At 43.1% G+C, this 23953-nt stretch overlaps 1 protein-coding gene across 1 annotated transcript in view; it reads left to right on the forward strand.

Annotated features, from left to right (window-relative positions):
• VEPH1 (ventricular zone expressed PH domain containing 1) overlaps positions 1 to 23953 on the forward strand; it is a 904948-nt gene that overhangs the window by 745667 nt on the left and 135328 nt on the right. Inside the window, exon 12 of the mRNA XM_077290690.1 lies at positions 5889 to 6006. Coding sequence (XP_077146805.1) covers positions 5889 to 6006 — 118 coding nt within the window. The remainder of the gene's footprint in view (positions 1 to 5888; positions 6007 to 23953) is intronic.

A 23953-nucleotide genomic window follows, 5' to 3' on the forward strand; every position in this document is an offset into this window, starting at 1 on the left:
TATATATATATATATATATATATATATCTCCTAGCATTTATATTGGTATGTGGTCTCTATCCTGGTATGTGCTGCTTCCGTCCTGTGCCCTAATCTTGTCATGTGCTGCTACCATCTTGTGCACCCGATAGGCAGACTCTTTAGTATAAGACAATACAGCACCCCATAGGCAGACCCTGTAGTATAAGACAGAACCCCATAGGTAGACCCTGTAGTATAAGACAGCACCTCATAGGCAGACTCTGTAGAATAAGACAGCACCTCATAGGCAGACTATGTAGTATAAGAAAGCACCCCATAGGCAGACTCTGTAGTATAAGATAGCACCCCATAGGCAGACCCTGTTGTATAAGACAGCATCCCATAGGCAGACCCTGTAGTATAAGACAGCACCCCATAGGCAGACCCTCTATTATAAGGCAGCACCCCATAGGCAGACCCTGTAGTATAAGAGAGCACCCCATAGGCAGACCCTGTAGTATAAGGCAGCACCCCATAGGCAGACCCTGTAGTATAAGGCAGTACCTTCCCATAGGCAGACTCTGTAGTATAAGGCAGCACCCCCCAGAGGCAGACTCTGTAGTATAAGGCAGCACCCCCAGAGGCAGACTCTGTAGTATAAGGCAGCACCCCCCAGAGGCAGACTTTGTAGTATAAGGCAGCATCCCCACTGGTAGACTGTAGTATAAGGCAGCACTCCCCACAGGCAAACTCTGTAGTATAAGGCAGTACCCCCACAGGCAGACTCTGTTTAAGGCAGCACACACACCCACACAAGCAGACTCTGTAGTATAAGGCAGCCCCATAAAGAAAAACAATAAATAAATACTCGCCTCTCTTCTTCCTGGTTCCTGCGCTGCTCCCTGCTCCCACTCACCTCCGGACCGTGGGTGCCGGGCAGTAACATCATCGTACTCCCTGTCAGTGTTGGCGTCGGTGACGTCAGATGCTGACAGGGGGATGATGGGAGAAGGAGCTTAGTGCTTCTTCCCTCATCAATGTGGTCAGCTGCAATATAGCTGACCCTGTGATGACAGACGGGGCCCATTGCTGGCACCGCCCCCCCTGCCTGCTCAGGGGCCCATAGTGGCTGGGCGGCAGAGCAGGGGGACCGATTTTCCCTGCTCTGCCACAGAATGTAACTGTATCGGTGCGTTGTGCACGCCAATACAGTTTCAGTAGCGCAGCTCCGGGTGGGCCCCCTGTAAGCACCAGGCCCACCCGGAGCTACAATCCTCATCCCCGGCAGCGTAACTCTGTGGGGTATAGACTGCACAGGTGTGTTGGGCTTGCGCAGTCTATAAAGGCTTCGGACAGAGTGACGCTCCCACCATTGTATTATATATATATATATGTATGTGTATTATGTTTGCCTAATGGGAATGATCATATTGATATGCATGTGTGCGCATTGGTGATGCTTCATGGAAGGGGGTCCCAGACACATGTGCAGGCTGAGACCCTACGCTGCTTGTTTCTGCCTCTGAATCAAATAAAGTTAATATCGTAGTAAAAACAGAAAATCATCTGCAGCTGTGGAAAGTTCGAGGATTTTTGACTATGCAAATAATTGTCGCCTCCTGCTAGTGGAAGATACAGAAGATCAGATCTCCAGTACTGAAGATCTGATATGTTCTGCATTACTATATGACTTTAGACAGCAATTGCATCAAGTTTCCATTACCCGAGTTCAACTGTCAAGCAGAAAAATGAATGTGATGTATTTGACATCATAACACATATCTTCCCAATTCATTTCCCTGTCTTAGATTTTGCTAACACATATTAATAGGCAATAAGAGACTGGATGGAAGATTTTTTATTACATTTTTCACCTTCTATCTTTCTATGCATTGGCAAGAAGTCACAATTCAACGTCATAAATAATTACTGTCCAAATACAATGTGTTGTTGAATTTAATCACTTAGACCTCTGACATTTTAAACATTTTTATGTCCTTTCTGAAGACCCATCTTAGAGAGAACCTGTCAGTACAATTTTGTAATGTAAAGACAAGGCTGTAATGGCATTATAATACTGATTAAACTGATACCTTTAATGAAGAAATTTGCTCAATTGTTCTTCCTTAATCACCGTTTGAAGTTTTCTGCAAATTGGATTTTGGTGCACAAAGGATGGACTGTGCACTAGGTCTTCTCCCTGTCTTTGATTCCTCAACCCTTTCGCCTGCCTCCTATGTTTGAAGAGGAGATATCAATCAGAGGAGGCAGTTCATTGAAAATGTAGTGACCTGTTATTTAAATACCAGAGGTACGTGGAGGAGCCTGGAACACAGACAAGGAGAACACTCAGTGCTCAGTCCGGCTCCTTTGCACCAGAAACTACTTAGGAGAAAACTTGAAATGGTGGTTAAAAAAGAACAAAGGGGATTTGTTCAGCAAAGGTATCAATGTAACCGTAATCACAATACCATTACAGCAGCAGCGGATATACTGCTGGTACAGCTTTACAATGTTGGTGCAGTCGTTGCTGCTGCACAGGGGCCCCAGGAAGGAGAGGGCCCCATCAGCTGCCCAGACTTCATGATCCAGCCTAGAGAAGGCAGCTGCATCAAAACTAAGTGGGAAGGAGGGCCATACCTGAGTCATTTGCAGAAAGAAGGGGTGGGATCCTCTGCTGCACTCTGCAAAAGACGCTGGAAAGGGCCTCCTTCCTCTCCATTTTTCAATGCCACTACTGGTTCTGTGATGCTGGAGATTCACAGCACTGCAAGACTGTGGGAATCACTCTCTATCCATCTGCAGAACCTACAGGGGGAGGGGTGCTCTGTGTGCAGTGGATTTCAGGAGGGGCATAAAGAACATGGTCACAGCTGGTGAGTGGCCTATTGACGCCAGCCCCTACTTCAGCTGGATGTGCGTTATTCAGCTGAATTGTATTGCAGCATATAGACCCATCAGGTCCATGATTCGCAATACATGCTGCCGTCTAATCAGCATCTGACAGCTTCAGAAGTGGACGCAGCATGGGAGTGATGGGAAGGTGAGTAGAAGGGTTCATGGTTTTTTTCTGTGTGTTGAACAACAGCTGGGCCATATACCAGGATGAGGCCCAGGATTAGGGCCATATATGAGGATTACGGACATATACCAAGATGGGGACATATACCAAGATGAGGAAAATATATCAGGATGGGGACAAATACCAGAGTGAGTGCATTATACCAGGATGGGAGCAATATACCAGGATGAGAGCCCAGGATGGGAGCTATATACCTGGATGAGGGTCATATACCAGGATGGGGACATATACCAGGATGGGGGCCATACACAAAGAAGGGGGACATATGCCAGAATGAGGGCCATATACCAGGATTGGGACATATAACAAGATGAGGGCATTATACCAGGATGGGGGCAATATACCAGGATGAGGCCCAGGATGGGGACCATATACCAGGATGAGGGTCATATACCAGGATGGGGGGCAATATACCAGGATGGGGGCCATATATCAGGATGGGGTGACATATACCAGGATGGGGGCGACATATACAAGGATGGGGCTAAATACCAGGACGTATGTCATATACTAGATTGGGGCCATATACCAGGATGAGGACAAGAATGAGGGTCATTTACGGGGATAGGGACATATATCAGGATAGGGGCCATATACCAAGATGATGGCGATATACCAGAAAGGTATCTATATAGCAGGATGGGAACATATACCAGGATTTGGGCCATATACCAGGATGGGGGCAATATACCAGGATGGGTGACATATACCAGATTGAGGGTGATATACCAGTATAAGGACATATAACAGGGTGAGAGCCATATACCAGGATGGGGGACATATACCAGGATGGGGGCCATATGCTAGGATGGGTGACATATAACTATTTGACAGCCATATACTAGGATAAAGACATATACAGTTGTGATCAAAAGTTTACATACTCAGGCAGATTTTTTGCGTTGGCCTTTTTTCAGAGAATATGAATGATAACACCAAACCTTTTTTCCACTCATGGTTAGTGGTTGGGTGAAGCCATTTATTGTCAAACTACTGTGTTTTCTCTTTTTAAATCATAATGACAACCCAAAACATCCAAATGACCCAGTAATTGGAAAAAAAACACACACACACAAAAAAATACTTTATTTGCAAAAAGCTTCACCTACACTATCTCTCCTTCACCAATTTATAAAAAAAAAAAACACAGCAAAAAAATCCCTTGCAGGTTTGCTGTAGTCCTGGGAATCTGATGTAGTCCTGAAATGGATACCTGAAAAACATAAAATGAGAGAAATTAACAAAAGAGGCAGTCCTTCGTTCACCAATTTATTAGCAGATATGTCCCATGAAGCTTCATTGTAGTCTACGTTCCGTGAATCTGGCACCTGCGACTGTGAATAGCAGTAAAGTTACAGCTATTCACAGGCGCCAGGTACTGACGACAATACTCATCAGCGTCGCCTACGCTGTGCTCAGCGAGACTAGGCGGCTTTGATGAGAGTTGTCATCATCTCCTGGCGCCTGTGAATAGCTGTAACTTTACTGCTGTAACTTTTTGACAAAGCCAGTATGTAAAGAAAATCAAGTACCAAGATAGGAACATGTATTAGTACGTGTCCTTAATTAGGAAGAGCAGCGGTTTGTACGCAGCTCACCTGCTCTGCATCCAAAATGCTGTGTTAGGGTACGTGTCCACGTTCAGGATGGCCGGCGGTTTGGACGGAGCGGCAAACCCACTCCGCCCAAAGCTCTGCCCCCTTCTGTAGATGCGATGATGCTGGATGTGTTCATTGCACACTTCCGGCATCATCGCACCCCACACATAGGGCCCTGTGTTTTACCTTGCGGCGGCGCAGCGTCACCGCAAGGTAAACGGACATGCTGCGATCTTAAAAGACGCGCCACATGGCCGGAATCGCAGGGCCGCCGGATGCGTGTTACCACGCATAGTGGAGACGGGATTTCATAAAATCCCCTCCACTATGCTGTAACATCTGGACGCTGCATGTTTGACGTTGCGGCTCTATGCAGCGTCAAGCACGCAGTGTTTCCTGAACGTGGAAACATACCCTTAGAAGCACAGTGGATGGGATTTATAGAAATCCCATGTCCACTGTGCTTCTGCTTAATGCTACGTAAACTCACCTGCGGTGCGGGTCTACAAGCCGCAGCATGTCAATTATCTGCAACGGAGACGCTTGTCTCCACTGCGTAGTCTCACCCATAGCCATTCACTAGATGCGGTAAACCCGCATGGTTCAATAAACACATGTGGATTTAACTGCATGATCAGAACGCAGCGTTTTAGACACTGCAAAAACACAATTCATCCAAAACGCTGCTATTTCCTGATCGTGGGCACATAGAGACCATGCTTAGTGACTGATATATGTGAAGTGGAAATTTGTTACATAAAAAAAAAAGAAATCAAGTATCCAATTATTTAATTACTTTTTAAAATTAATATTTTAAATGTATTGAGCTATACCTGATCATGTAATAATTTCCAGAGTGAGAGCAAGTTCTTGCAGGCAATAGTTATGTTTTTTTCACACAATTTGTACATATGTGATAAGGAGATGGTCATAGCATGGAACTGCAATATCAATATACTAGCACGTCTACTGTACAATAACAGTGATGATAATGACAGAAGCAGTCGGCAAATAGCATGGACATTCCATCAAGTGATTACTCAGTTGAGTTATTATTAAATCCAAAGGAATGAACAATGGCCTCAGTGCAAAGCCTTGGCTAACATCTCGCTCATCTTCAGCAGTTCTGACTGTAGGCACAGTATGAGACTGCTCATATTTTGGCTCCACTTAGAATACAAATATTTTGAATGTCTTGGTTATACTTGAAGTTTATTTCCAAAAGTAATAATGTGTTTTCATTCTAGGATTTGGATCTTATACATACGCATCTGGAAGAAGTGAGGTTTTTTGATCTTTTTGGATATAGTGAGGAAACCGGGTCATGGCTTTGTTTCATGTGCAACAATCCAGAGAAGGCAGCAGGTAATAAATAGCCATGCATGCTGTGAAAGCAAGAGGGGAGAACTTTTGGTTAAGGGCTTAGTGCTTTTCCATCTTGCTGAGACACTATGGGCTACACAATGTGTTGTGTTATTTTTTTATAATTATCAATGAAAACAAGACTTCTGCACTAGTAGTGTAAATACACTATGTATTCATGTCACCATGATACAGAAGTATTACCTTGTGCTGAACTTTAAGGAAAATGTGTGCAAACAATAGTAGATAGTAAATGATCACTGCTCAAACCATTTTTTTATACATAAACATATGAAACTTATTTATTGGGCTAAATTGGTTTCAACATTTTGTGCATTTTTAAGGGTTATTTCACAGTTTGATAAGGAAAAGGAACTTTGAGAAGAGAAAAATACTTAAAGGTTTTTTTTTCTTGAAAAGCAGTAATAACATTGGAAAGTTACCAAACTAAGTAATCTTGTTAATACTGTCCTAAATATTACAGTAATAATGGATAGATTCTCCTATTACTGCAATTTTCATACGTAGACATGATCAGAAACAGAATATACTGTAGGTAATCCAAGTATATAAATGATAACAAATGTAGTGGCATTCAGTAGTAGGTAACGGCTCACTATCGCCTCACTTCACTTATCTAACTCTCCCCTGTTCCTGCTTTCTAAATTTTCTTCAGAATCTGGTCCTTCCTACTCATCTCTCTCCACATCCTCCATGCACCCAATGAATAGCATTTGGTAACTGTACTTGAGCTGGGGTCACACGGGTCTATACTCTCTTTGCAAGACAATTACGGAATGTCAATAACACTCAGCTCAAGCTCTTCTCCGAGCATGCTGCGATTTTTTTTTTTACATGCCAAATCAGCAAGAGGAAAAAAAAGCAGATCTGCACTGCCCCATAATATAGCATTGGGCTGAGTGCTATCGTATAAAACATTGGATATCACTCATCCGATGTAGACACTCGTGTGAGCAAGACCTAAGGGATCATTTCCACATGTGAGACATACGTCCGTGTCTCGCAGGTTAAAACCCTCTTCTGGCGCCGGCACTTGGGAGCAGAGCATGCAGCTCCATGTGTTCCTATGTGGCCGCACGCTCCGCTCTGCGAGACATGGACGTATGTCTCGCATGTGGAAATGAGTCCTTAGACAGATACTGGCTGATGAAAGCTTTTCTGAAAACCCCTATTTATTACAATGATGACTAGACCATACACGACAAGCACTTTTTCCCTTTAGTCTCCTCCTCATTTCCTTAGGCTGCCCTCACACTATCAGTATTTGGTCAGTATTTTACATCAGTATTTGTAAGCCAAAACCAGGAGTGGAACAATTAGAGGAGAAGTATAATAGAAACATATGCGCCACTTCTGTATTTATCACCCACTCCTAGTTTTGGCTACAAATACTGATGTAAAATACTGACCAAATACTGATAGTGTGACGGCAGCCTTATAAATTGTAAGTTTGTTACCGGGGCCCTCACTCCTCCTGTAACTGTTGTATTATGTGTTACTTTCTAATGTTATTATTGTCTGTACATACAATATCCCCGCTTAATTGTAAAATGCTGCTGATAATGTTGGCACTATATTAATCAAATTATTATTGTTATAAGCAAGATATTTTTAATATTTTGAATATGTGTGACAGTAGTAAATGACAAAAATCCCTTTAACAAGCCAAAATTTGAAAAAATCTGGGCAGTCCTCGCAGAGTCAGCAGTTGCACCGAGATTATACAGCTGCAGGAGTAGCGAAATGACTTTCAGAGACAGCCAGACTCCACATAGAGAAGGCAAATATGATTTATTAAAAAATCTGCTTTCCTGATCCTGTATTTACAGCATTGAATGATCATTTTTTACAGAGTTCAGGAAGCAGTCCTAATGACCATGTGATTGGTGAGTGACAGGAGGGTGCAAGAGATGCTGAGTCTTATCAGACTCAGACCACCTCTACAGTACAATCAGGAGGCTATATTGCCCTGTAACTGTGACTAAAGGCCCCGTCTCACATAGCGAGATCGCTAGCGAGATCGCTGCTGAGTCACAAGTTTTGTGACGCAACAGCGACCTCCATAGCGATCTCGCTATGTGTGACACGTACCAGCGATCAGGCCCCTGCTGCGAGATCGCTGGTCGTGTCGGAATGGCCTGGACCTTTTTTTGGTCGTTGAGGCCCCGCTGACATTGCTGAATCGGTGTGTGTGACACCGATCCAGCGATGTCTTCACTGGTAACCAGGGTAAACATCGGGTTACTAAGCGCAGGGCCGCGCTTAGTAACCCGATGTTTACCCTGGTTACCAAAAAAAACAAACAGTACATACTCGCCTTTCGGTGTCCAGGTCCCTTGCCGTCTGCTTCCTGCTCTCACTGACTGCCGGCCGTACAGTGAGAAGTGAGAGCACAGCAGTGACGTCACCGCTGCGCTCTGCTCTCAGTGTACGGCGGCTCAGTCAGAGCAGGAAGCAGACGGCAAGGGACCTGGACACCGAAAGGCGAGTATGTACTGTTTGTTTTTTTTGGTAACCAGGGTAAACATCGGGTTACTAAGCGCGGCCCTGCGCTTAGTAACCCGATGTTTACCCTGGTTACCCGGGTGCTGCAGGGGGACTTCGGCATCGTTGAAGACAGTTTCAACGATGCCGAAGTCGTTCCCCTGATCGTTGGTCGCTGGGGAGAGCGGTCTGTGTGACAGCTCCCCAGCGACCACACAGCAACTTACCAACGATCACGGCCAGGTCGTATCGCTGGTCGTGATCGTTGGTAAATCGCTTAGTGAGACGGGGCCTTTATACACCATCCCAAATTACAGGGGATATCAGTAATTAAAAAAATGTATTTTCGTGATGAATTGTGACACAAATGTCTTTTCTGACCTGATAGGGAACACAAAGAGAAAAATTTAAAAAGATAAAAAATTAAAATATGCTGAACCCCTTTACTCCCCAAGGCTGTTTGCACATTAATGATCAGGCCAATTTTTACAACTCTGAACAATGTCACTTTATGTGGTAATAACTATTGAATGTTTCAACGGATCCCACTGCTTCTTAGGCCTCTTTCACACGTCCTTATATTTCCGGTACCGGAAAAACCGGTACCGGAGATATCCGTGTCCGTATGTCCGTGTGCTCAAGTGGCACATCTGTGTGGCACACGTGCGGCATCCGTGTGCCGCCCGTGTGCCGCCTGAGGACCACATGGACCGTGCAGGAGAGACAGCGCTACACTAAGCGCTGTCCCCCCCGCATGTGAAGGCGGCATTCATCTCTTCTCCCCCAGCGTTCGTTGGTTGGAGAGAAGAGATGAAAGATCTTTTTTTTTTTTTGGGGGGGGGTGAAAAATAAATTTTGCATGTGCCCCCCACCTCCCCCTGTCATGATTCTCAATGGCGAGAGAACATAGCCCAGCATATATGAGAACTAGCTCTTGGAAGATGGAAACTATACTGACCATGAACTAAACCTGCCGCACAACTAGAAGTGGCCGGGTAGCATGCCTACGTTTTTTTATCCCTAGATGCCCAGCGCCAGCCGGAGAACTACCTAATCCTAGCAGAGGAAAAGACAGTCCTGGCTCACCTCTAGAGAAATTTTCCCAAAAGGCAGACAGAGGCCCCCACATATATTGGCGGTGATTTTAGATGAAATGACAAACGTAGTATGAAAATAGGTTTAGCAAAAATCGAGGTCCGCTTACTAGATAGCAAGAAGACAGAAAGGGCACTTTCATGGTCAGCAGAAAACCCTATCAAAACACCATCCAGAAATTACTTTAAGACTCTAGCATTAACTCATAACACCAGAGTGGCAATTTCCGCTCACAAGAGCTTTCCAGACACAGTAACGAAACAGCAGCTGTGAACAGGAACAAAATGCAAAAACACAAGGACAAAAGTCCAACTTAGCTGGGAGTTGTCTAGTAGCAGGAACATGCACAGAAAGGCTTCTGATTACATTGTTGACCGGCATGAAACTGACAGAGGAGCAAGGTTATATAGCGACTCCCACATCCTGATAGGAGCAGGTGAACAGAGGGGATGATGCACACAAGTACAATTCCACAAGTGGCCACCGGGGGAGCCCAGAATCCAATTTCACAACATCCCCCCCCCAGTGCGCCGCCTGGCCCCTTGCCGCAGAAATACTCACCTAGCTCCCGCGATGTCTCCTCTGTCCTCTCCGCGCTGGCTGCTTCTCCTGTGCGAGCGGTCACGTGGTGCCGCTCATTACAGTCAGTGAATATTCCCTGACTGTAATGAGCGGTCCCACGTGACCGCTCACACAGGAGAAGCAGCGGGGGGCGGCGGGGGGCACATGCAAAATTTATTTTTCACAAAAAAAGAATAAAAACTTGATCTTTCATCTCTTCTCTCCGGCGGGGGAGAAGAGATGAATTCCGCCTTCAGCACCACAGTGGGGGGACAGCGCTTACTGTAGCGCTGTCTCTCCTGCGGGCGGTACGTGCACACGGAGGAGAGTGCACACGGAGGAGAGTGCACACTGTTCTCCGTGTGCACGTGTGCTGTCCGTATTGTGGTCCGTGCTGCCGGTCAAAAACGGACATGTCGACGTGTTTTCAGCATGGACATACGGTCCGTGTGAAAACACGCACATGTGCATAGACCCATTCATTTAAATGGGTCTACGTGTGTCAGTGTCTCCGGTACGTGAGAAAACTGTCACTACACGTACCGGAGACACTGACGTCTGAAAGAGGCCTTAGACTGTTTTTTGTGACATATTGTACTTCATTATAGTGAGAAAATTTCTTCAATATGACTTGCGTTTATTTGTGAAAAAAATGGAACAGTTTTAAAATTTTGCAATTTTCAAATTTATTTTTATGCCCTTTAATCAGAACGTTATATCACACAAAATAGTCAATAAATAACATTTCCCACATGTCAACTTTACATCAGCACAATTATTGAAAATTATTTTTTTTGTTACGAAGTTATAAGGGTTAAAAGTTGGCCAGCAATTTCAAATTTTTCCAACAAAATTTACAAAACCATTTTTTTTAGGGACCACATCACATTTGAAGTGACTTTCAGGGGCCTATATGACAGAAAATACTCAAAATTGACACCATTCTAAAAACTGCACCCCTCAAGGTGCTTAAAACCACATCCAAGAAGCTTATTAACCCTTCAGTTGCTTCACAGGAATTTTTTTGGAATGTGAAAGGAAAAATTGAACATTTAACTTTTTGTCACAAAATGTAACTTTAGACCAAACTTTTTGCAAGGTCAGTAAGAATGGACCCCAAACTTTGTCGTTCAACTTCTCCTGAGCATACTAATACCACATATGTGGGGAAAAACCACGGATTGGGCACAAGGCAGGGCTCAGAAGGGAAAGAGCACCATTTGACTTTTTGAATGTAAAATTTTCTGGAATAATTAGTAGATGCCATGTTGCTTTTGGAGACCCTCCACAAGTGATATCATTTTGAAAACTAGACATCTCAGGGAAGTTACCTAGATGAGTGGTGAGCACCTTGAACCCCAGTGTGCTTCACAGAAGTTTACAACATTGAGTCGTGAAAAAAAAAAATCACATTTTCCCCACAAAAAGGTTTTTAGCCCCGAATATTGCATTTCCACAAGGGTAACAGGAGAAATTGCACCATACAATTTGTTGTGCAATTTCTCCTGGGTACCCTGATACCCTATATGTGGGGTAAAATTACTGTTTGGGCGCACAGTACAGCTTTGAAGGGAAGGAGCGCCATTTGACTTATGAATGTAAAATTTGCTGAAATAATTAGTGGACGACATGTCGCGTTTATAGGACCCCTGATATGCTTAAACAGTGGAAGCCCACAATAAGTGACAACATTTTGGAAATCAGACCCCTATGAGAACTTATCTAAATGTATGGTGAGCACCTTGAACCCCCTGGTGCTTCACAGAAGTTTATAACATTGAGCCATGAAAATAAAAAAAAATCACATTTTTCCCACAAAAATGTTATTTTATCCCCAAATTATTTATTTTCACAAGGATATCCTGAGTATGCCAATACCCCATATGTGGTTGAAAATTACTTTTGAGGCACAGTGCAAAGCTCAGAAGGGAAGAAGTGCCATATTGAAGTTCACATTTTGCTGGACTGATTTGAGTGTGCCATGTCACATTGGCAGAGCCCCTGATGTGCCAGAACATCAGAACTCCCATAGGAGACCCAATTTTACAAACTACACCTCTCAATGAATTTGCCTAAGGATGCAGTGATCACATTGACACCACAGGAGGGTCACAGAGTTTTTTACTATTAGGCAACCAAAAATAATTGAGTTTTTACCACCAACATTCTGTTTTAGCCCCAGATTTTACATTTTCACACTGGGAAATGGGTAAAAATGGCACTGAAATGTGTCACATAATTTCTGCTGAATGTAGAAATACCCCATATGTGGCTGTATAGTACTGCTTAGCCATACAGTGAGACTCGGAAGGGACTGAGCAAATAGCGGTCCTTCCCTCCCGAGTCTTGCCATATTGTTAAGCAGTACTGTTACACAGGAGGCATCCTGGAGTGCAGAATTTTCTATAATAGTTTGCAGACTGCATATACAGAGCCTCTAAGTGCTATAAGAGCAGAATCCCCCTCAATTTACCCTTTGGGAATTTATCTACAAGTGCAGTGTAGATTTTGACTCCATGGGTATTTTCTAGAAACCAGCAGTAGTGGATGTTGCTGAGTGAAAATTTCTAAAAACCATTGTAGTACCGTACATTGTGCCAAGCTCATGTACCCGCAAATTAGGCAGGCTCTCATCGCTACAGAAATGCCAAACATGTGGAAGCTAAATGTGGTTTAGGTGCACTGTGGGGCTCAAATAAAGGGGGGCATTTGGATTTGGGAGCACAGAATTTAGTGAATTTCTTTTGGGGGGCGAGGACCATTTAGCTTTTCCAGAGCCTTTGTATTATTATTTCCGTTAACAAATGATGGAACTAAGGGGGGCTTTCTTTTTTTGTGGATTGAGTTGAAACTTGTATTGGAAACCTTTTACATAACATTTGGGATCACATCATCGGGGTTTACATTTAAATTTCAAGATTCAGATGCCACCTCCGTGGGAGGCACTCACTATAATGAGGTAGCAGAGTTACTTTGAACTTTGTCTGGCCTCTGTTCAGCTTTGCCCTTTTTTTTAAGAGGTGCACAAAACTGTGGCAGATAGCACTTTTATGCACTCCTAATCAAAATATGGACACCCCTGGATCACAGGTCAGACAGCGTCCATGGTGCCTTCACCTGCCTCATTATGGGGAATCTTCCGCTGGGTGTTCCGTCTGAATCACGTATTTCAGAGATTTACACAGAAACACTGGTGCAAGCGCTTAGCGTAGAGTGCAGGATAAATATGTGCAGAGCCTTACTGCGATCTTTGTAAGGCAGAATGAACAAATCAACAGCATGTGAAGACTTAATTTTATTTCTTTTTTACGCTATGCGGCATAAGTGATTAGACGACTTTATTCTTCGGGTCAGTGTGATTACAGCATTACCAAATTTTTATCAGGTTTTTATGTTTGGCTGCTGTCACACACTAAAAGATAATTTGTTTTCAAAAACTAATTTTTGCATCACCATATTTTGAGAGCTATAACTTTTCCATATTTCGGCAAATATTCATGTGAAGGCTTATTCTTTGTGGGACGAGTTTACATTTTTCTTGGCACCATTTTTGGACACATGACATTTTTTGATCGGTTTCTATTCCGATTTTTGGGAGGCAGAATAAACAAAAAACAACAATTCAATAATTGTTTTTTGGGTTTTTATATGCCATTCAGCGTATGACAAATTGATAAGGCAGCTTTATTCTTCATGTCAGTATGATATTTTTTTTATGTTTTGGCGCTTTTACCCAATAAAAAATATTTTATAGAAAAAAGATTTTTTTCATTTTTCCGCCGATTGAGCTGTATAGCAGCTTGTTTTTTGTGAGACAAGACCATGCTTTCAGCGATACCATTTTTATTTACATTTGTCCTTTTGATCACGCTTTATTCCACTTTTTGTTCTGTGGTATGATGATAAAGCATTGTTTTTTGCCTCGTTTTTCTTTTTCTTTTTTACAGTGTTCATTAAAGGGGTTAACTAGTGGGACAGTTTTATATGTCGGGGTTCTCCGGATGTGGCGACAGCAAATATGTGCACTTTATTGTTTTTTTTTCACATTAATATTTATTTATTTGTACAATATATTTTTATTACTATATTATTATATATGTTATATTTATATTATTATTTTGTGAGGTTTAAAAAAAAGTTTTACAACTTTCTAATCAGTCCCACCATAGGACTTTCACTTTTTTCTGACCTGTGGAGGGCTACGGACTTCCTCCGTGAAGCCCCGCCCATGGCCGCACCTCTGCCGCTCAGCTCCGCCTACGTCCACATGCAGCCTGTCTACCTATCTTTAACATTAGGTACGCAGGTCGTGCAGATGTATGCGGATGCCTCCGCATGTGTCGTTTTGACGATGCAGAGAAAAAAATAAATTCCAACCAGCTGCGTTCGAAGCGGGTCGCCGCATCATCAAAACGACGCATGCTGAGGCATCCGCATACATCCGCACGACTTGCGAACCCAATGTTAAAGATAGGTACGCAGGCCGCATGCGGGCGTAAGCGGAGCTGAGCGGCGGAGGTGCGGCCATGGGCGGGGATTCACGGAGGAAGTCTGCAGCCCTCTGCAGCTCTGCAAAACGCTAGTGTGAAACTAGCCTTAGTTAGATCATGCACTGAGCATGATCTAGCTAACTTGCTAGTGCCTGATAATCCGGATGTCGTCAAGGTCGGGTCACCATGGCAATGGTCAGGACCCCGCAACGATATTGCAGGGTCTCCAAACCAAGGCCAGAGGGGCTTTCTTCTATAGCAGCATTTATGGGGAAAATGTGCACCGCTCCTGGAACTAAGAGCTGCATGTCAGCTTTAAGAATCAGCAGACATCCAGTGGCTTTCGCGCCCGCACCACCTCTGAGCGTGAAAAATTGCCTAGACGTATCCATACGTCCAAGGTCGGTAAGTAGCAGGCGACCTAGACGTATATGGATATGTCTGCGGTTGTAAAGGGGTTTAATATGTATGGGTGAGAATGGTCCCAGCTTTACTCAGTTGCCCCTTTGGACAATAGTGTTATCAGTCGGGAAAAAAAGTATTTAGTCAGCCACCAATTGTGCAAGTTCTCCCACTTAAAAAGTTGAGAGAGGCCTGTAATTGACATCATAGATAGACCACAACTATGAGAGTGAAAATGAGAAAACAAATCCAGAAAATCACCTTGTCTGATTTGGCAAGATTTATTTTTCAAATTATGTTGGAAAATAAGCATTTGGTCACCTATAAACATACAAGATTTCTCACAGACCTGTAACTTCTTCTTTAAGAGACTCCTCTGTCCTCCACTCATTACCTGTAGCAATGACACCTGTCTGAACTTGTTATCAGTATAAAAGACACAACCTCAAACAGCCACACTTCAAACTCCACTATGGCTAAGACCAAAGAGCTGTCGAAGGACCCCAGAAACAAAATTGTAGCCCTGCACCAGGCTGGGAAGACTGAATCTGAAATAGACAAGCAGCTTGGTGTGATGAAATCAACTATGGGAGCAATAATAAGAAAATGAAGACATACAAGACCACTGATAATCTCCCTCAATCTGGGGCTCCACGCAAGATCTAACCCCGTGGGGTCAAAATGATCACAAGAACGGTGAGCAAAAATCCCAGAACCACATGGGGGGACCTAGTGAATGACCTGCATAGAGCTGGAACCACCGTAACAAAGGCTATCATCAGTAACACACTACGCCACCAGGGACTCAGATCCTGCAGTGCCAGATGTGTCCCCTTGCTTAAGCCAGTACATGTATGGGCCTGTCTGAAGTTCGCTAGAGAGCATTTGGATTATCCAGAAGAGTATTGGGAGAATGTCATATGGTCTGATGAAACCAAAGTAGAACTGTTTGGTAGAAACAAAACTTGTCATGTTTGGAGAAGACAGAATGCTGAGTTGCATCCAATGAACACCATATCTAATGTGAAGCATGGGGGTGGCAATGTAATGAGAAAGACAGGGCTGTGGGCATCTGTACTGTGCCGGGTCCGGAACTGTCGAGGCTACGTCCCAAGTTGCCTGGGGGAAAGAATAGGAGATCAGACAGACCTCTTCACCCGGAAGCAGGGGGCATGGGAAACAGAAAAAGTGTGCAGCTATGGCAGTGACAGAGCAGGTGTGTGCGCAGCGTGCTCTGATTGGTGTGCAGCAGCACTGCAACGTACCGCAGTTGGCTACACACGAGCACACCACTGAGCCCAGCAGCAGAGGAATGACCGTGGGCTCCGTTAAGCTCAGTGCTGTGTGCGGGCATAGGAACAGGGGCAGTGTTCAGGACTGTTCATTGTGGCCCTCTTTGCTGGACAGCAAACAGCAGACCCCCTTTATAAAAGACTGTGCGCATTATGGACTATTGGCTCAACGGGTCAAACCGAAGACCGCCCGTTGCTGCCAGAAGATATACCATGAGCTGTGGGATCTCTACTGAGGACATTGCACTGGCTGTCATTGGGACTACAAGCCTCATCAGATCATCTGCGGCCGAGAAAGCCACGAACACGATAAGTTTATTGAGTGGACTATTATCACGTTGTTGTTTATTGCCCTATCATTTGAAATTTTACTGTTCATCTCCTGCTAGGAGTATCTTTACTGTTCAATTAAATCATTAACCCTTTGTCTGCCGTTCTTGTGTCACTGCATCCCGCAACCTGCTTACAGCAACATCATGCTTTGGGGCTCTTTCTCTGCAAAGGGACCTGAACAATCGATCCATGTACATGAATGAATGAATAGGGCCATGTATCGTCAGATTTTGAGTGCAAACCTCCTTCCATCAGCAAGGGCATTGAAGATGAAACATGGATGGGTCTTTCAGCATGATAATGATCCCAAGAACACCACCATGGTAACTAAGAAGTGGCTTCGTAAGAAGCATATGAAGGTGCTGGAGTGTCCTAGCCAGTCTCCAGATCTCAACCCCATAGAAAACCTTTGGAAGGAGTTGAAAGTCCGTGTTGCCAAGCAATAGGCCCAAAACATCACTGCTCTAGAGGAGATCTGCATGGAGGTATGGGCCAACATACCACCAACAGTGTGCGCCAACCTTGTGAAGACTTACAGAAAACGTTAGACCTCTGTAATTGCCAACAAAGAATATATAACCAAATATTGAGATGAACTTTTATTAATGACCAAATACTTATTTTCCAACCTAATTTGAAAATTAAATCTTACTAAATCAGACAAGGTGATTTTCTGGATTTGTTTTCTCAATTTTGACTCTCATAGTTGTCTACCTATGATGTCAATTACAGGCCTCTCTCATCTTTTTAAATGGGAGAACTTGCACAATTGGTGGCTAAGTACTTTTTTTTCCCCACTGTTTATAGGATCTTCGTAGAACTTATGCAATGCACTTCTATTTACCAAAGACGAGATTCACTGAAAATAATGGCTCTTGCACTGGAAAACTCAGCACCACATGTCTTCTGTAGCTTCCCACTGCTTCACCTTGCCATGTATCGTCAGATTTTGAGTGCAAACCTCCTTCCATCAGCAAGGGCATTGAAGATGAAACATGGATGGGTCTTTCAGCATGATAATGATCCCAAGAACACCACCATGGTAACTAAGGAGTGGCTTCGTAAGAAGCATATGAAGGTGCTGGAGTGTCCTAGCCAGTCTCCAGATCTCAACCCTATAGAAAACAGCTAGACCTGCAGTTATCAGCTAGTAACCAGCGGCTCTTAAGATTTAGTATTTCAGTGCAGCTTGACAAGGACATAAAGGATGGATCATCTGTCTATTATACCTTTACTTTATGATTGATACGATGGTTATGGAAATGCTAACATCAATAGTATACATGAAAATAGGCATAAGAAAAATCCACCAGGTTTGATCTTTCTCTAGGCAAAATCAGTAAAAATCTGTAATCATTGAAGATACATCTTCCCATTACTGAGATAGAAAAAGACAGTTACTGCTCATAAGATTCTATGAATAGGGGAGGAGCTAGAGCTAGACACAGACACTCTACACATTTCTCTCTCTCCTCCCCTCTTCACAGAATCTTATGAGCAGCAAATCTAATCTCTTATTTCAGTAATGGGAAAATCTGTCTTAATCAAATAAAGATTTTTCAGATATTCCATGTAAATTGGAATAATTGAGTGAAAGATAAATCCAGAAGGAGAATAAAAGCCGATTATTCTGATAAGCTATAATACAAAATTGTTTACTTTCATGTGTGCTATTGATGCATTAAATAAAACTTAGAACAATGGTTACTCTTTAAAGCTGATTTAAGTGTCATAGTGTAGCTTGATTGCTATATCAGATGTATTTTTATGAGCTAACAAAAGTTCATATAGGAAATGTGTTTGTCCTATTATAGTACATTCTGTGGGTAAACTGTGTGTGGCCCACAGTAGCAATTTATTACAGTTCAAAGAATTGTTTGTGTTTTTAGTTCTCAGTGTTGACTGATGGAAAAACCACAGATTCTTAAATTGCTAGTGCTCTATCATGGGACTATGTGAGTTCACACCCTAGTATGGGTACTCGTTGTGCTCGTCACTAATATACAGTATTATCCGATATATGTATTAGCAGTTTATCTTCACTTATAGTGATCTTACTAAAAGTGCACACTGAAACACCACTATTTTTTCTTGCCTACCTCTGTTTCCATCCCCAGTTATAAATCACCTAGTGTTCATCATTTTTACTGTCTGTCCTTTATCTAAGCATGTTGTTTATCTTGCTGCTGGAATCTGTATTTCTAGTTATAAATTTGAAGGGAATTTATTCTCTTGCTCACTTTTTTCATACTAAACCTCAGTTCTTATGTCATGCATGTGACGGTCAGTAAATTTTAAAGCTATCATTAATAATAAATGAAATGTCAAATGGTTACCCTAGTACTTTAATTCTACAGATACCAAGAAGGTATATTTAAGTTTATTTAAAAGCAAAGTCATTGAAAAGAGATAAGGCAATTATTAAATAATGCATTTTGTAAAAAAAAATAAAAAATGCATTTTGTCAGAATTTATGGGTGTGCCAGAACTATAATACCTAATGCACAACAAGAACCTATCATCAGGTTTTGGTCCACTATACCACCAGCATGTATAATTTAGCTAAGACTAGTCCTGCACTCTCTTACTGCAGGATTGGTTATATGTGTATTCTGTTACTTACCTAAAAAGAAACAGAAATCCAGTCTGGTGCCTGCACTCCCGAAAATAGTAATGTGATAAATCGGCTTATTTAAACAAAAATTTTATTCTGAAATGTACCAAGTAAAAACAATGTGTTTCGGCAAATGTGTCATTTGTCAAAAGGGTTTATAAAGACATGGTTATTGTTCCAGTATGGATGTATATTTACCTGATGAAGGCTTTTTTTAAGCCAAAATGCTTTGTTTTTACATGATACATTTCAGAATACTTTTTTTTTCCTTAAATAAGCCGATTTATCACGTTACTATTTTCAGGAGCTCCGGCACCAGACTGGATTTCTGTTTCTTTTTACTTTTTACCTGCGGACGATTGAGGATCACCCTGTTGACCAGGAGCCATGCAGCAGACCGAGTATCTAGAACCTTGGTTGGGACACTCTCCCAGGACCAATGCCCTGTTCCTTCAACCTCAGTTTGGAGAGTGCATCACCTTTGCACTTTTATTTGTGACATTTTTAATATTGCGCTTAGAACCTGCATGGTTTTGTCCCTTTTACAGTATATTCCCTATCCTCAGGGTACTAAATGAAAACTGTTACCATCTGTCCTTGCACAAGTGATGGCTGGCTCCCTTCTCTTATGGCTACCTTGCTTGGTGAACAAGCCTCCATGCTCTGGCACACGAGAGCCAATATGCCACTCTCCACAAGGGGAAACGATACCCCTTAGACCTCAGTCCAGAGCCTCTCACCTGGCCAAATCAGTTCTCATACTTTGCACTGACAAGGGCCAATAGCCCGAAATACCATGTCTGCAAGTTGAGATACTGATTTGGCTTTTATCCTAAGTCATGTTGCAAGACTTGATAAAGGGTCTATAGAGACTTGTAGGATTGCTGCTTCCAACAGGTGGTGTTATAGAGTTCATGTCCTCTTCCTTTCTGAAGAGGCAATTTGCATCCTTTATTAAATAGCATAGTTTCCCCAAGTTGGTCAGAAGATTTCATCTACTTCTTTGGCTGAGGGCCATCCAGCCGTTGTTCCACTTCTCTGCTACTTTTGTTTTCAATGCTAGCATTATTTCCACTTTCAGTCCAACTTATTTAGCTTTGTCCACACCAAACTCATAACACAAGTTACTAACTCATCGCAACTGTTCTCAGTCCTGCTCCCACTTGACCTTTATAACCAAGGTAACGCATCTCTTCAAGCATGTCTCCAGTTTGCATATACTTCTAAGTTACATTTCTGCTATTAACCATTGCCTTACTGTTAGATACCTGACTGCATTTGCTTCCCTGTTACATTGCTGCCAATGCTTTGCTGAAAGATACTAGTTTGAATTTACTTCAGTGTTATGGTACATTGCTTCTATTAAATTTTGCCCTACCAGAAGATATCAGACTGCATTCCTGTGATTAACTGCTTCCCTTTCAAAATATATCAGCTTCCTATACAGTTCTTACAGTATGTTTATATAGACACCTGGCTCTGCTTCATCTGCACTACCTGGTCCACTTTTTTGTCTGTCGTCTAGCATAACCTTCTGTCCTGGTCTCACAGATCCACATGTCAATGGTCAAGACCTGCTCCACTACAACGTGCAGCTCACCCTAACCTACAGCTCACATCATCAGGTAAGCTTATAACATGCAATTTAAAGATGGACCAAATTTATCTTCCAGCATGAACCAGTCTATTAGGTACTCATCTTGTGAGGTAGATTCTCTAAACAAAAGGTGAGCAGCACAAGCAGCAAGCAATGACACTGAACTGAACTTGCCAGACAACACATGGATCAGTGAGGCCCAAGATAGCAGGGTATGCAGTTGGATAAGGCAAGCTGGAAGCAGATGGCACTTCTTCATGCCAAAGTGTTGACAATCATCCTTTATCTGAATGATCTTTTAGTGAAGGTTCTATTCATGAAGGACAATATATCCAGCCTCGAATTCACCATGGTTTGAAAATGAAACATTGGAGCTCTGTGTTTGGATCATCAACAGACAGAAGTCATGTCTGACTCCATCCCAGCACCTGAGTTTTCAGTACATGACCTTCATCACTCAGGAGCGTCTGATTTTATTTCAACAAGGGGAAGTTCTTGCTTCTTTGAATCGGAGTGTCACATTTGCAAATTGAAACCTAATGCACCATCTGCATTTGCATGATGGTTCTGAGTAGTATGATCTCAGGATGGTCTCATCCCAAGTATTATTTCCTTTCTTCAGTCCGGTATTGATGCAGGTCTTAGTCTTTTCTCCTTTTAGGAACAGGTTTCTGCCCTTAAGCTTGTATAACGCTCGTGTCTTTGCACCATCTTACCTGGCATAGATACCGATGTTCTCACAGCCGCAGCCCCCACACCTCCCCCTCCTTCTCCTGCTGTCCCTGTCATGGCTCCAGGGTCTTTGCACCGTGCCTCCCTCCCCCAGCAGAGATGCAGAAATACTCACCGCCATGGTCCCGTGCCCTATCCTCCTCTTTCTGCGGCTGCCCAGGGTCTGCGCACTGCTCACAGATCGCAGGGTACTGTGCTTATGGTACACCTGTTCCCAGCACCTTCAAGGAACAGCAAACACCATCCTAAAGTGTCCCAAGGGAATGGCTGGGGAACAATTATTATTTAAGGCACATCCATCTGGTGGGAGGTGCCTGTGCAACAATGTAAGTTTGCTCTTTGCTAGTCCAGCCTTCACCTGCCAGTGCTCATCTCTATTTCAGCTGGTCTAGACTTCACATGCCAGTGCTCATCTCTACATCAGCTGGTCCAGCTGCAAAGGCCAGTGTTCATCTCTACATCAGCCGGTCCAACTGACCTGACATGCTCATCTCTACTTCAGCTGGTCCAGCCTGCACCTGCCAGTGCTCATCTCTATGTCAACCAGTCCAGCTGCACCTGTCAGTGCTCATCTGTACATCAGCCAGTCCCATCTGTATCCCTGGTTCCCGTGTTCTTACAGTGCTTGCCTGCATTTACTGGACCTTCCTACCCATCCCTAGGGGGGCAGCTGCCATCTACCCAAGGTCAGTCCTGGTGTAGCAGCTGGTCCACCTCCTTTGTCTCTCCTCGAATGACAATTTCATATGCTATTGTGTTTCTGTGGTCGGATTGGGTGAAACTCCTGGTTACGCCCCATTCAGGCTTTCAATTGACCCCGGCACAGTGGTTCCCCCACCCAGCCCATTACAGCTGGCTTTTCACTAACAAGTTATGATCTTCCACCATGGGGGTGGCTCATTCCATTCCTCTTTATGGAAATCCAGTGAAACCTTATGACGTCTACCTTGTTCTGTCTCAGGGGTCTCCCATTGATGCTCTCCATAGCATCTCTCCAAGGTTTCTTTTGTGGAAGATAACATTTCTGGTGGCCATAACCCTAATATGCAGTTTGTTTGAGCTTGTTGCTTTTTCCTACAGGGTGCCTTTCCTTGTTTTCCATCAGGACAAGGTAGTTTTGCAAGTCATGCCATCCTTTCATCCAAAGAGGGTATTTGCTTTCCACATCAATGAGGAGATCTTCCACTCCACCTTTGTCCATCTCTTATTTATCCCAGGAGTGTTCTTTTCATTGTTTAGATCTGGTTAGAGCTATCAGGGTCTATCTTTTGGTATCAACAGCTTTCTGGTGTTCTTGCTATATATGTTTTTCATGGCCACTGATGGTCCATGCAAGAGCCTGTCAGTCTCTAGGATGATCATCTTCAATGGATCAGGTCGGCTATTGTGATAGCATAATAGGCTAAGGGCAATTCGACATCTTATTGGGTAACCACTCATTCCACAAGGGCAGGTTAGGACTCATTGGTGGTCAGGCTTCAGACTTCTGTTTCTCAGTTACCTTTGTCATATTCTTAAAGATCCACTGTATGACTTTTGACGATGCTACCTTTGGGCATATGGTGCTGGAGACTGCTGTCAGTTGTTGTTTCCCCCACCAATTGGGACTATATCCTTCGTTGCTATTAACAAGAGAATTGGATTTTTGTACTTAATATGAAATCCATTTCTCATTGAATACATTGGGAGTACACAGCTCCCAACCTTTCTTGTTCCTGGTTCAGAAGTCAATTCTGGTTGCCTGTGACTTGTGTGTTTTTCTTTCCTAGCATAGTTGTTGAATTCTTACTGGCTTTGGGATGCTCTCCTACTGCTTTTGACACTAAACTGAGCCGCCTAGGGTCTGAGTAGAGAGTATAGTTCCTCCAGGCTGATTTAGCACTTTTTACTTGGTGTAGAACCTTCTAGTGGCAGTACTTTTTCCCCAAACGTATCCAACGAGAAGGTGATTTTACAGTAAGTACAAATACTCAGATTTACAGTACAAGTACAGTACATCTTCAGTCCAGTTTATTAATTGAAGTGAACATGTGTTCTGGATCCATTCACTGTCAGTGTGCAAACATTCAGACTGATTTGGAATATTTAACTTATAAAGAATCATTACAAGAGTAAGTCATTGTAGTCATCATGGCCTTACATGACTCTACTTTTTGTGCTGACTTGCAATGTTCTTCAGATTTTCCCTTCATTCCTGACATGCACTATTTCAGAATGATTCCAGACCAAATACCTAATCAGAAAATTGTTGTTAGAGAGAGTAAAGAAAATGTTCCTGCAAGTATACGCTATCCATCACTAATGATGATCTAGCATTGAAGGGTGAGAT

Source organism: Ranitomeya variabilis, chromosome 2, assembly GCF_051348905.1.
Source record: "Ranitomeya variabilis isolate aRanVar5 chromosome 2, aRanVar5.hap1, whole genome shotgun sequence".
NCBI lineage: Eukaryota > Metazoa > Chordata > Amphibia > Anura > Dendrobatidae > Ranitomeya > Ranitomeya variabilis.